This window comes from Coenobita brevimanus, chromosome 71, assembly GCF_032717465.1.
Source record: "Coenobita brevimanus isolate Jiangsu-jjx chromosome 71, ASM3271746v2, whole genome shotgun sequence".
In the NCBI taxonomy this organism is placed as follows: domain Eukaryota; kingdom Metazoa; phylum Arthropoda; class Malacostraca; order Decapoda; family Coenobitidae; genus Coenobita; species Coenobita brevimanus.
Window position 1 is genome coordinate 27,806,150 of NC_137024.1, and position 12,470 is coordinate 27,818,619.

The 12,470-nt window shown below is 45.3% G+C and overlaps 1 protein-coding gene across 1 annotated transcript in view; it reads right to left on the reverse strand.

Annotated features, from left to right (window-relative positions):
- The window catches only part of LOC145406715 (lachesin-like), a 146,666-nt gene that overhangs the window by 55,874 nt on the left and 78,322 nt on the right, over positions 1-12,470 (reverse strand). The window contains exon 3 of the mRNA XM_080277814.1: positions 6,321-6,506. Coding sequence (XP_080133940.1) covers positions 6,321-6,506 — 186 coding nt within the window. The remainder of the gene's footprint in view (positions 1-6,320; positions 6,507-12,470) is intronic.

Genomic DNA, 12,470 nt, shown 5'->3' on the forward strand with positions numbered 1-12,470 from the left:
TTTGTGTCAATGATTTGTTGAATCAATCAAAAATAAACATCACTGTGTGTAAAATAATAGCAAGATTTATAAGACAATAATCACGTTTATTTATCTGATATGAAATGGATTATACACATATTTTATATAAGCATTTATGATACAACCTTGTCACTTAACAGTGAGTGATATGGTTGCAATACAGTAGCACACTTGTATGCTAATATGATCATCAAATAATATTTACACACCGAAACTTAATTCTACAACAATCTAGTCAATATCTTCATTAGAGTCACAAGTATTTGAACAGGTTTGACCAAATACACAAGGAACACATTGCAGTTCAATACAGTCCGTCCTTACGGCATTTACATCGCTTTCCGCAAGTAGTTTTGCACCCACAGGAAACAATAAAACGGCCTCGAGGGCAACAGGCCTATCAGTGAGGACAGGACTGAGCATCCCTCCCTGCAGTTCCCAACCCCATTCAGTAGGTTTTATGTCTCCAGTGTTACCCATCCACTCTTGGACAGCATAGTACGCTCGGTATGAGTGATACTTTGCAGCTGCAGATATGGGAGGGAGGCTTTAGAGTTGGAAAGTGCTGGAAGTTTTGCTCGCCTTCTGCATATCTTGCACATAGCTTGTCCAGAGAATTGCATGAATCAGAAGCACCATATAGTTTCAGAAGAAATAGTTCACCTACTCGGGCTACCTCATCATGACTTGAATCACTTCGCTGAAAAACATCTATAATACCCCAGTCACCACGTTCCGACACAGGCATGGGTTTCTTCTTGTCTACACCAAAAAGAACTGAAAATGTATCAGCCTGATATAGCATGTGGTATAGTATGTGCTGATGGACTGATGGAGTCATGGCTTGTGTAATACTATGAACACTATACACAGAGTGTCTGGGATATTGCATATACGGTACACATTGTCGGTTTGTGACCTATTGATTAACATGACCAGCAAATCTGTATATTTCCCTACAAAAACAACGGAATGTTGCATGTTAGCTGCCTGAACAATAGTAGTGTTGGCGGTCAAATAATCAGCATCAGCAACACCCTGACAACATCTAACACATTCAGCTTTCAGTCCTTCCATCACCATGCTTATAATGTGTGCCTTGTTGTTACAGTTTGCTAAGATAGAGTGTCGGGAATTTGTAACAGGTGTGTTATCATCAAAGATGACATTTGCAGGGGCACTGGGGTCTCCACGGCGATTTTGTTCAGATACCTTGGTAGACATGGAGACATCTGTGTAGCCATCGAAAATCACAGTGCAATCTGTACCATAGTTACTGATCACGTGGCTAACATAATTCATACACACATCACCGTATGAATAATCATTGGCCATGTCACACTGTGTAACAGATATCCACCATCAATTACATAGTATGGGTGTTGTAGTGTACTGGCTGAAACTGATGCTACTAGAGTTTTTAACTGCTGGGCACGCACACTTTTGGCAGTTTTTCTCATGGTTCCTTTATCAAATAATGATGGAGGCTGCTTGCTGAACTCATGCATCTGCTGTTTTTCCATGTCAGAACTTTTCTTAATGTGCATGTTACTAGCATGAAAAGTAGTGCTGGATCAATTTCCACATCATGGCCACGCACAGTGGTGCTGTTGAATGCCGCGCCAATGGATATGGCTCTGTCATTTCTCTTTAACGTGGCATCAACGAAACTGAGTCCTGTGAGATGTGCTGCAACCTCCTTGCCTGATTCCACTGCACATTCTACATTAGTACTACGTAGTACTAACCATAGTAATAAACATACTACTAAAACAATATAAAATAAAAAAGCAAGTCCATTTTATCAGGAATGTGTGTATGAAATAAATGTGTTGGTGGCAGTTGTGGATTTATTGCCATTGAATTTTTTTTTTTTTTTTGCAAGGAAGAAGGAACCAAAGGCCATGAGCCTGCAATAACAGTTCCCTCCAAGAGAAAAACAAAATACAATAGTCAAATTCAAGATCTGACCATTTCGACGTGCCTGGACACACTGCGCTTGAAAGACTGGAGATCATAGGCAGCAGGAAATACAGACAGAGGGAGACAGTTCCAGAGCTGACCTGTTGCATAAATGAAAGACTGGGAGTAACGATTAACTCTTGCATTAGAGAGTTGGACAGAAAAGGGATGAGAGTTTGCTGCTAGACGGGTGTTACGTGCCCGTCTTTGAGGTGGAGGAATGCATGCAGACAGTTCAGAGGAGCAGTGACCATTAAAGTAGCGAGAGAAAAGAGATAAAGATGCAACAGTGCGGCGAAGAGACAGAGGTTGAAGGGAGTCAGTAAGAGGGGGAGAGTTAATGAGACGAAAAGCCTTTGACTCCACCCTATTGAGAAGAGCTGTATGTGGGGAGCCTCCCCACACATAAGAGTTGTACTCCACAAAGGGGCGGATAAAACCCCTGTATAGAGTCAACAATTGTGCAGGGGTAAAGAAATAACGGAGTCAGCTTAGCACACCCAATCTCTTGGAAGCAGATTTTACAAGAGATGTAATATGATCTTTCCAAGCTAAGTCTCGAGTAAATGAAACCCCAAGCATGTTCAAGGATGATGCAGGATCAAGCTGAATTTTATTAAACATTAGTGGGTATACCTTTGGAAGATTTTGTCGGGTTGATAGGTGTAAGAACTGAGTCTTAGATGCATTAAAAACAACCAGATTATTTTTACCCCAGTCAGAGATACGAGCCAAGTCAGACATTAGGTGTGCCATAGCCTCATCCCTTGTTTGTTGAAGTAACTGCTGAGATGGGCATTGTGGGAACCGAATGGAAAGGTGAAGGGTGGAGTCATCAGCGTATGAGTGGATAGGGTTAGATGTACAACTTAGAAGGTCATTGATGAATAAAAGGAAGAGAGTTGGTGATAGGACAGAGCCCTGAGGAACACCACTGTTGATAGATCTAGGAGAAGAACGATGGCCGTCTACAACAGCAGCTATAGAACGACCAGAAAGGAAGCTAGCAATGAAGGTACAGATAGAAGGATAGAAACCGTAAGAGAGCAGTTTGGAAATTAAAGATTTATGCCAGACTCGATCGAAAGCCTTTGAGATGTCAAGTGCTATGGCAAAGCTTTCGCCATAGTCCCGAAAGGAGGATGACCAGGAGTCTGAAAGGTAGGTGAGACGATCGCCAGTGGAGCGTCCGTGACGGAACCCATACTGACGATCGGAAAGAAGGCTGTGATAGGAGAGATGCCTTAAAATTTTTATATTGAGATTTGACTCGAAAACTTTTGAAATACAGGACGTTAAAGCAATTGGACGATAGTAGGAGGGTTGGGAGTGGTCACCCTTCTTTGGGACTGGCTGAATGAGAGCAAACTTCCAGCAAGAAGGAAAGGTACAAGTTGACAGACAAAGGTGAAAGAGTTTGCCTAGGCAGGGTGTAAGCACAGAAGCACAGTTCTTGAGAACAACAGGAGGGACCCCATCATGCCCATATGCCTTGTTAGTATTGAGGCCAGTGATAGCAGAAAATACATCAACTGAAGAAATTTTAATGTCAGCCATGAGGAAGTCAGAGGGGGGGAAGTGAGGGAGGAACAGCACCGGAATCGTCTAAGGTGGAATTGGAGGAGAAAGTCTGTGCGAAGAGATCTGCTTTATCAGTAGCAGAAATAGCTACAGAACCATCAGAGTAGAAAAGAGGAGGGAAGGATGATGAGTTAAAGTTGTTAGAAAGGTTTTTGGCGAGGTGCCAGAAGGAGCGTGAAGAATTCGAGTTGGAGAGTTGAGAGCATTTTGTACGGATGAAATTATTTTTAGCAGAGCGAAGAACAGACTTAGCACGATTCCGGGCAGAATCGTAAAGATGATGTGATTCAGGGGTGGGTGGCTCCGGTACCTTTTGTAGGCCCTCTCCTTGTTGCGGACAGCATTAGAACAAGCGTGATTAAACCAAGGCTTTCTTGCGTTAGTCAAAGGATATGAGAAAGGAATGTATGCTTCCATGCCCGAGAGAATAAGCACCGTAATGTGCAAGGCACACTCAGATGGCTTCCGGCAATGGAAGCAATAATCATTCCAGGGAAAATCAAAGAAATACTGCCTGAGGGCCTCCCACTCCGCGGCTCCAAAATGCCACAGACGACGTTTCCCTGGAGGGTCCACAGGCCGTACCGGAGTGATAGGACAGGTTAAGGTGATAAGGTTGTGATCGGAGGAGCCCAACGGAGAGAAAAGATTAACAGTGTAAGCAGAAAGATTAGTTGTAAGGAAGAGGTCAAGTATGTTGGAGCTCTCTCCAAGGTGGTCAGGGATACGGGTAGGGTGCTGTACAAGCTGCTCTAGGTCATTAAGGATAGAAAAGATGTAGGCTTGTTCACCAGGTGGATCAGTGAAAGGAGAGGAGAGCCAAAGGTGGTGGTGAATATTGAAATCTCCTAGAATGGAGATTTCAGAGAAAGGAGAAACGGATAGAATGTGTTCCATCATAGAAGATAGTCGAAGAATTTTTGATAGTCAGTAGAATCAGGGGATAAGTAAACAGCACAGATATATTTAGTCAGAGAATGACAGGAAAGCCGAAGCCAGAGTGTAGAGAATTCAGAAGAATCGAGTTCAGGAACACGAGAGCAAGATAAGTCGTTGCGTATACGGTATATACACAACAGCCACCTTTGGCTTTGAAATGATTATAGAGAAAGTAGGAGGATACAGAAAAGGGTTTGCTGTCAGTTGCCTCAGACAGCTGAGTCTCGGTTAGAAAAAGAAGGTGAGGCTTAGAGGAGGAGAGGTAGTGCTCAACAGAGCGAAAGTTAGAGGAAAGGCCGCGAATGTTGCAGAAATGAAGAAGAAGAGAGCCAGACAGTGGTTCCAGACACCTCGAGTCGTCACCGGGAGAGGGGCGGAAGGTGGGGGCATTTATGGTTCCCCCCCCCTGGGGACTCCGAGGCTGGGTGATGAGGCGCCATAATTTTTTGAATTTTGGAAAAGGAAGTGTAGTGTGTACTGTGCATGTAGTTTGGTGTACATAGTTAGAGAAATTTGTATTAGAGAGCATGTTGGCCTACTCACTGTGTAACTGAGACACTGAAAAAGTTCAGCAAAGGGGGATGGTCAGGAACTATAATCCTGAGGGCTGATGAAACGGGAGCTCCAGCACTCCCTGTCATCAGCTTTCCATCCACCTCGGGAGTACTGCCCTGCTCGACTGATGCTACAGTCTGAATCATGAAATAAATGCCAGATTTCGATTTCCCACACCAAAAAACATATAATAAGAGGTATTACATGCCCATGTTGTACTTATATCAATACATTTATGTTTGTATAATGTGCGATGGCGGCCATTTTGCATTTTTGGCTCTCACGGAGAAAGCACGAGGAGAGTGTTTGGAGACTTGGGTTATTTTGGCTTAGGAGGTTTCAAAGTACCTCTGCAAAAATTCAGCTTTCTCTATTTTTATTTTCCAGGTTAAACCCTAATGCTCCTGGGCTATTAGGCAACGCAGGCTTTTTTTTTATACACACCATTACATCACTCTTTTCTCCCCTTGGTGATTAATTTGGTGAGTTTCGAACACACGTGGTAGCGTAGTGCATTGCAGGCCACCATTGGGGGAGCCCGCGAACCACACAGACAGCTCAGCCCTGAGATGTAAGGCTGTCAGCAACGTCATCAATGCCCTCAAGGCCCTCGCCTCACATCCCACACCGCTGCCAATCAATGTAAAAGCCGAAACTGAAACTTTAGCAAAATAATCACTGTCCTGCCAGAGTTTCGATGTCAGGTCCCCGCGCATCATACGCGAGCACGTTACCACTGAGCCAAAGAGAGAATCCCCTATATACCCCTAGGCAACGTGGACCTTTATACACCCCATTTCAGTGGAAGAGGCTGACCCTCACGGTAACGCTAAGGGTCGCATTTTAAGCTGCTTTGGAAATCTCGTAGCACCTCTTCCTTAACGATTTATTTTTCGCACAATTCCTAATGGTACTGTTGCAGGCTATGTTGATATTAAAACGATAGAGCTAATATACAAGAGAATATCTAGGTGTAAAATACACAGTTAAATATTTGAGGAAGAGGTGCTACGATGACTCTATGTTACCTAGAATAGTGTCCTGTTACTACACAAATAAAGTTTCAACAGTCCAAAGAAGCTCTTACCTGATGCTTCACAGGGCCGGTGTTAATCTGCCACACACCGCACACTCACCAGAACCATTCCTCTCCACACCCTTAACCCTGGTGAGTTCCCCCAAGCCACAGCAAGCTTTTTCTCTTTTTTCCTTTTTTTATCTACAACAACACCAAGTTCTATCACGCCACAGAAATCACTCACCTGGTGTTTCATTGGGTCGGTGTTTATCTGACACATATACTCTCCCGAATCATTCCTCCTCACGTCCTTAATCTTGAGCTCCCATGTCTTGTGGTCTGAGTGGATGACATTCATGCGGTTGTTGTGGGTGATGACGCGGTTGTGGATGGCGAGGATGGCCTTGGTGTCCGCCTTGATCCACGCCACCTGCATTGACGGGGGGGGTGGGGCAGAGTCAGCTCCAAGGGGTGGGGGGGGCTGTGGGCGACGGGGGGGTGGTTGTGGGTGTGCTGGGTGGTGGTTGGTTGGATGGACGAGTCAGTGTGGGTGGGTGGGGGGGGTGAAGTGGTGAGTGAGTGGTGTTAGAGCTGGTAGTGGCGTTGGTGAAAAGTGGTGTTAGTGTGGGTAGTGGTGTAGTTTGAAAGTGCTGTTAGTGTGGGTAATGGTGTAGTGGAAAGTGGTGTTAGTGTGGGTAGTGGTATTAGTGTGGGTAGCGGTGTTAGTGTGGGTAGTGGTGTTAATGTGGGTAGTGGTGTAAGTGTGGGTAATGGTGTTAGTGCTGGTAGTGGCTTGTGTTAGTGTGGGTAGTGGTGTTAGTGTGAGTAGTGGTTTGTGGTTAAGGGTGGTTGTGGTCACAGTCGTTAGGGGTGACTGGGTGGTTACGCGTGTCGGTCAGTGTGGTAGTGGTTGGAGGTAGATGGGTGAAACAGTGATTAGAGTTACTGTTGTGCTAGTTGTGGTGGTGGAAGGTGAGAAAAGGGTGGCAGTGATGGTACGAGGGGGTGGCTATGGGTAGGGGAGGAGAAGTAATTGATTTTGAGGGTGGCAGTCATAAACAGGTGTGATTTTGGTTCCTATGTCTATGGATGGAGAGTGTGGTGGATGTTGTGGTTGTTGGTGGATCGGCAGTGACAGAGATCGGTAGGTTGTGGTGATGGTAGTGATGGTGGTGGTGGTGGTGATGATGGCTGTGGTGGTGGTGATGGTGGTGGCGGTGATGGTGGTGGCGGCATGCTGTGGTAGTGATTAGCTGTGGTTATGGATAGTGGTTTGTGGTGGTGGATAACCGTGGCTGCGAAGGACAGAGAAATGAAGGGTGATGAAGTTGGAGTGCGTGACGTCCTGTTATGGTAGCTATTGATGGTTGCTGTGGTAGGTGGTGATGGATGGTGGTGTAGTAGGTGCTGTAAGGAAGGAGAGGTGATAGTGGTGGTTGAAGAGGTAGCTGTGGCATTGATGAATAATGAGGTGGTAGGTATGATGGCTGTATAAACAATTCTAGTTACCTGTGAGAGGGATGAGTAGGAGGAGGTGAATGTGGTAACTGTGGTGGTAGCTACAGAGACGTATGAAAGTATGCGAGTGAGTAAGCAGACGGTGAATATGATAGTTGTGATGGAAGTAATGATTCGATGTATATGAGTGAATAAAGAGGTGTATGTGAGCACGTGAATGAGTGAAAGAGTGAGACAGTGAAAAGGTAAGAAAGACAGCAGGGATATATTTACAAAGGGACTGAACTGAAGGAAAAGATGAGGCTTTATACATATGCACAAGAAGTTGAGACAAAAGCCAGAGAGATAGACAGACAGACAGACAGACAGACGGACCACAAAACTAGGCTGTACATAAGGAAACGCGATAGAAATACAGACAGACAGACTGATAGATAAGTAAGGCCGATTGGTAGATAGCAGGTAGGTAGAGACAAGAGAAGAGCTGAAAGGGACTGACAGACAGACTGATGAAAGAGATGAAAAAGGGAGAAAATGAGAGAGAGAGAGAGAGAGAGAGAGAGAGAGAGAGAGAGAGAGAAAGATGAAACAAACTGATAAAAACAGGTAAAATACTAGTGGTAGACTTTATACAGCAGATCGATAAACAGACAGACAGATAGATAGATAAACCTACAATCATCTATTTCTAGAAGCATGAGCATGTATGAGAAATTGTTATATATATATATTATAATCAATGTAAACCACACAAATATGTACACACAAGTCCTCCTTCAATATACATCTGACCACACATTATGGAAAAAACACGAATATATATATATGGTAATAATGATAGTACATAAAAATATATATATAGACATCTAAAAGAACAGTTCCTTACGATGCAAACCCAAAAACTGTGTAATGTATATATATAAATGGTTGATTATATACATCATGTTCTGTGGGAAGGCGGCTGAAGAAAATGGTACCTGTGTATGTGTGCATATGCATATCTTTGAGTGTGCGTGTGTATGTATGTCTCATTCTTTTTACAACAAGCAGAGATAATATACAATATATATACAGTCAAAGTAGTCTCTAGATATATATATAAATTTCGTTCTGATAAATATATATATGATCTGGGAGGTAGTAGTAGCTATATGAAAAGAGGTGGATAACACACACACACCAATATACATAGACGACACAGTAAGAGATCAAAAGTGTTAGCACGGAAAGCGGCCGCCCTTCGTCTTGGCGGTCTCCAGTGGGGCAGGGGGGGTAGAGGGAGGGGAGAGGGAAGGGGCAGAGGGGAGAGGGAAAAGACAAAAGGAAAAGGGAAGGGGCAGAAGGAAGAAGGAAGGAGAGATGGGAAACAAGGGTGAGTGGGTTGGAAGAGGAAGGGGAGAGTGGAAAAGATCAGGAGAGGAGAGGAGTAGGGGATGAGTAAGATGAGGAGGCGGAGTATGGGAGTAAATGAAGGGAATATGTGAGGAAGGGGAAGGGCGTAGATGGAAATAGGGAGAAGGAAAGGATAAGAGGGGGGAGAGAGAAAGAAGACGGCTAAGATGAGAAAGGAAGACAAACCGAGAGCAGAGAGAAAGGAAGGGACAGGAGGAGGGTATGAGAGAAGTAGAAAAGTAAGAGAAGGAGAAAAATGAGGGGAGAAGAAGAACTGTAGGAATGAGGAAGATGGGAAGACTAGGGGAGTGGAAGGAAGGAAAGGGAGACAAGAGCGCAGAGGTAAGGCATGTGAAAAGGAAGGATGGGAGGTACAAAGTGTACAGAAAGGAGCACAGAATGACAACAGGAGAATTGTGAGTACAAAAGGGTGAAAAGTGAAGGGTACAGAATGAGAGGGTAGCATATGAGAGGTGATGGGTAGTACAAGAGGGGTGAATTGTGAGAGGAAGAAGGGGTAACAGATAAAGAGTGAGGGGTAGAGTGAAGGATAACATATGAGAGGTGAAGGGTAAGGGGAAACAGATGAGGAGTAAGGGTGTGAGGCAGAGTGAGGGATGAGGAGTACAGGGTGAGGCTGAGGGACAACGAGTGAGGGGTGAAGGGGTAACAGATATGTGAAGTTATAGGTAAGTATTGGGGGGAAACGAGACTAAATATCAATGAGGATGAGAAGCATAGTTTAAGAAATGCATGCAGGAAACGTTGGGCAAACGGCATAGAGAGCAAACAAGACAGAGATAGAACGCTAAATAATATGGAGGAGATGAATGGGGGGATATGGAAGGAGTGTAGAGGAGGGACAGGAAGAGGGATGGAAGGGATGGATGGAGGGTGAAGACTGAGAAGGTAGAGGGAGGGAGGGGTGAGACGAAGAGAGTTGAATGAATGGTGGATGGGGTGAAATCGGGGATAGGGAGAATGGAGGCATGGGGTGAAGACACGATGAGAGGGCAAGGACGGAAAGAGAGTATACTCGTAGATGAAGAGGCAGGACTTTAATTATGTGGGACTGTTGTAGACAGGTGAGAACGAAAATTAGACAGGAAAAGTGATGTGTCAGGAGAGAGAGGACAGGCAAGACAGGATAGGTAAGAGGAGGTGAACTGGACAGGGCACAAGAAAACAAAATAAGACAACAAATAAGGGGACAAGAAAAGACAGGTGCGGATGCAAGATAGGCTAAGGAACAGGTAAAATGAACAGGTAAGATGGTAAATTGGGATAGGTAGGCCAGGTAAAGGTAAAGGTAAATCTCCTAGCCCCGTGGAGAGAGAGACAGGTAGAGAACAATAGTACTGTCGCTCGCTGTGCAGAGTTTTAGTCAGCACGTACTGCAGCACCAACCATCCAGCAGGCAGAGCACCTAGGGGGTAGAGTCAGTATATACATGAGCTGTGTGGCCTGTATGATGTTAGGACACGTAACACCCCTAGAGACAGGTGTGGATCCCCTTTATACATAATGAATTCTTATATACAGGTGTGGGAGCCCTCTATACAGGTGTGAAGGCCTTCTAGAAGGTGTGGAGGCCCTTTAGATATGTAGATTTGCTTTATTAATGTAAATTAATATATACAGGTGTAAAGGTGCTTTACATGTGTGGAATCTCGCTAGAATGTGTTGAAGCCTTATGGAAGGTGTAGAATACCTTACTGTATGTGAATTCCTTGCATACAGATGTGAAACCCCCCTAGAAAGAGGGCCCTTTAGACCGATGTATTCACTTAAATGATGTGCAGTTCCTATATACAGATGTGGAATCCCTCTTTACAAGTGCGGAATCCTTCCAAATGGTATGGAACTCCTCTAGGAGCTGTAGAGTTCCTTTATGGCTGTGGTTTCCCTCCTTTCAGGTATGAAATCCCTCTTATAGAATAAGTGTTGCGTTTCCCGGTATAAATATATAGTATGTACAACTGTGGCGTATGTACAAAGGCAGGTGCGGTGGCCTGGGTTATGTACAAGGCAGGTGAGGTGTGTGGCAGAGGCCGTCACACACACACACACACACACCTGCCGCCGCCGCCACCAAACACTCGTAGCGACCCTAGAGCTGTGGCGGCCAGAGAGACCCTCCCCGCCACACACTGCCGCAAGGGATGGCCGGAAGTAAACTGGGAGTTACCTTGCTGCACTTTTACCAGCTAACTTTATAACACAGCGAACCACGGCACCACACACACACACACACACACACACACACACACACACACACACACACACACACACACACACACACACACACACACACACACACACACACACACACACACAATCATCAGTACACAGCAACCCCAGCACAGTGAGGTGTGAATGTGAAGTGCTGTTGCTTCGCTGTGGCACGGAATGACCATATACAGGTGGGAACAGCACGATGGAGGCCCCGCAGCACTGGGAGGGTCAGGTGAGGTGTGGCAACAATGGCAGTCTGGGTCAGCCGTCATGGCCACAGGTGTGATGGGTAGTGTGGTGTGGCTTGGACAACCTTGTAAACAGACATCAACGTCCACCACTGCCCTGTAACGCCACGTCTGTCACCCACACAGCTAATGCAAACACTTCCCTTTCCTGTTAATTTTATGGTTGATTTAAACTTTTGGGTCGACTTGGAACTTCTTCAGGTATGTTTTTATCTCTTTCCCCTCTCTCAGTCGGCCATACAATTGACATAGTTACTGGGTCTACATTTTAAAGTGTCAGGAAATTTTAAAATTATGGAAATTATACCCACATGTTGAAGCTCATTTACTGATAATAATAAATACAGTTTAAACAAGTGTGGGGGATTTATATATGCCATCGCGGGTGTGTTCAGTTCTGTGTACAGTGTGATGCCTAATGCAGTGGAGGGTCTGAGATAGCAAAGACGTGTGGTACTATGGTAGACGGGCAGTGTGGCAGTTTGGTGTGGTGTGGTGTGCTGTGGTGTGCTGTGGTGGCGGTGCGGTGTAGTGTGGTGTGCCGTGTTGTGGTGTGGTGTGGTGTGGCGTGTTGTGGTGTGGTGAGGTGTGGCGTGTTGTGGTGTGTTGTGGTGTGGTGTGGCGTGGTGTAGTGAGATGTGTGGTGTGGTGTGGTGTGGTGTGGTGTGGCATAGTGGTATGCTGTAGTGTGACATGGAGTGCAGTGGTGTGGTGTAGTGCGGCATTGTGTATAGTGGTGTGGTGTAGTGTGGTATGGTGTGGCGTGGTGTGGTGTAGTGTGGTATGGTGTGTAGTGGTGTGGTGAAGTGTGGCATAGTGTGTAATGGTATGGTGTAGTGTGGTATGGTGTGTAGTGGTGAGGTGTAGTGTGGTATGGTGTGTAGTGGTGTGGTGTAGTGTGGCATAGTGTGTAGTGGTGTGGTGTAGTGTGGTATGGTGTGTAGTGGTGTGGTGTAGTGTGGTATGGTGTGTAGTGGTGTGGTGTAGTGTGGCACAGTGTGTAGTGGTGTGGTGTAGTGTAGCATAGTGTGTAGTGGTGTGGTGTGGTGTAGTGTGGTATG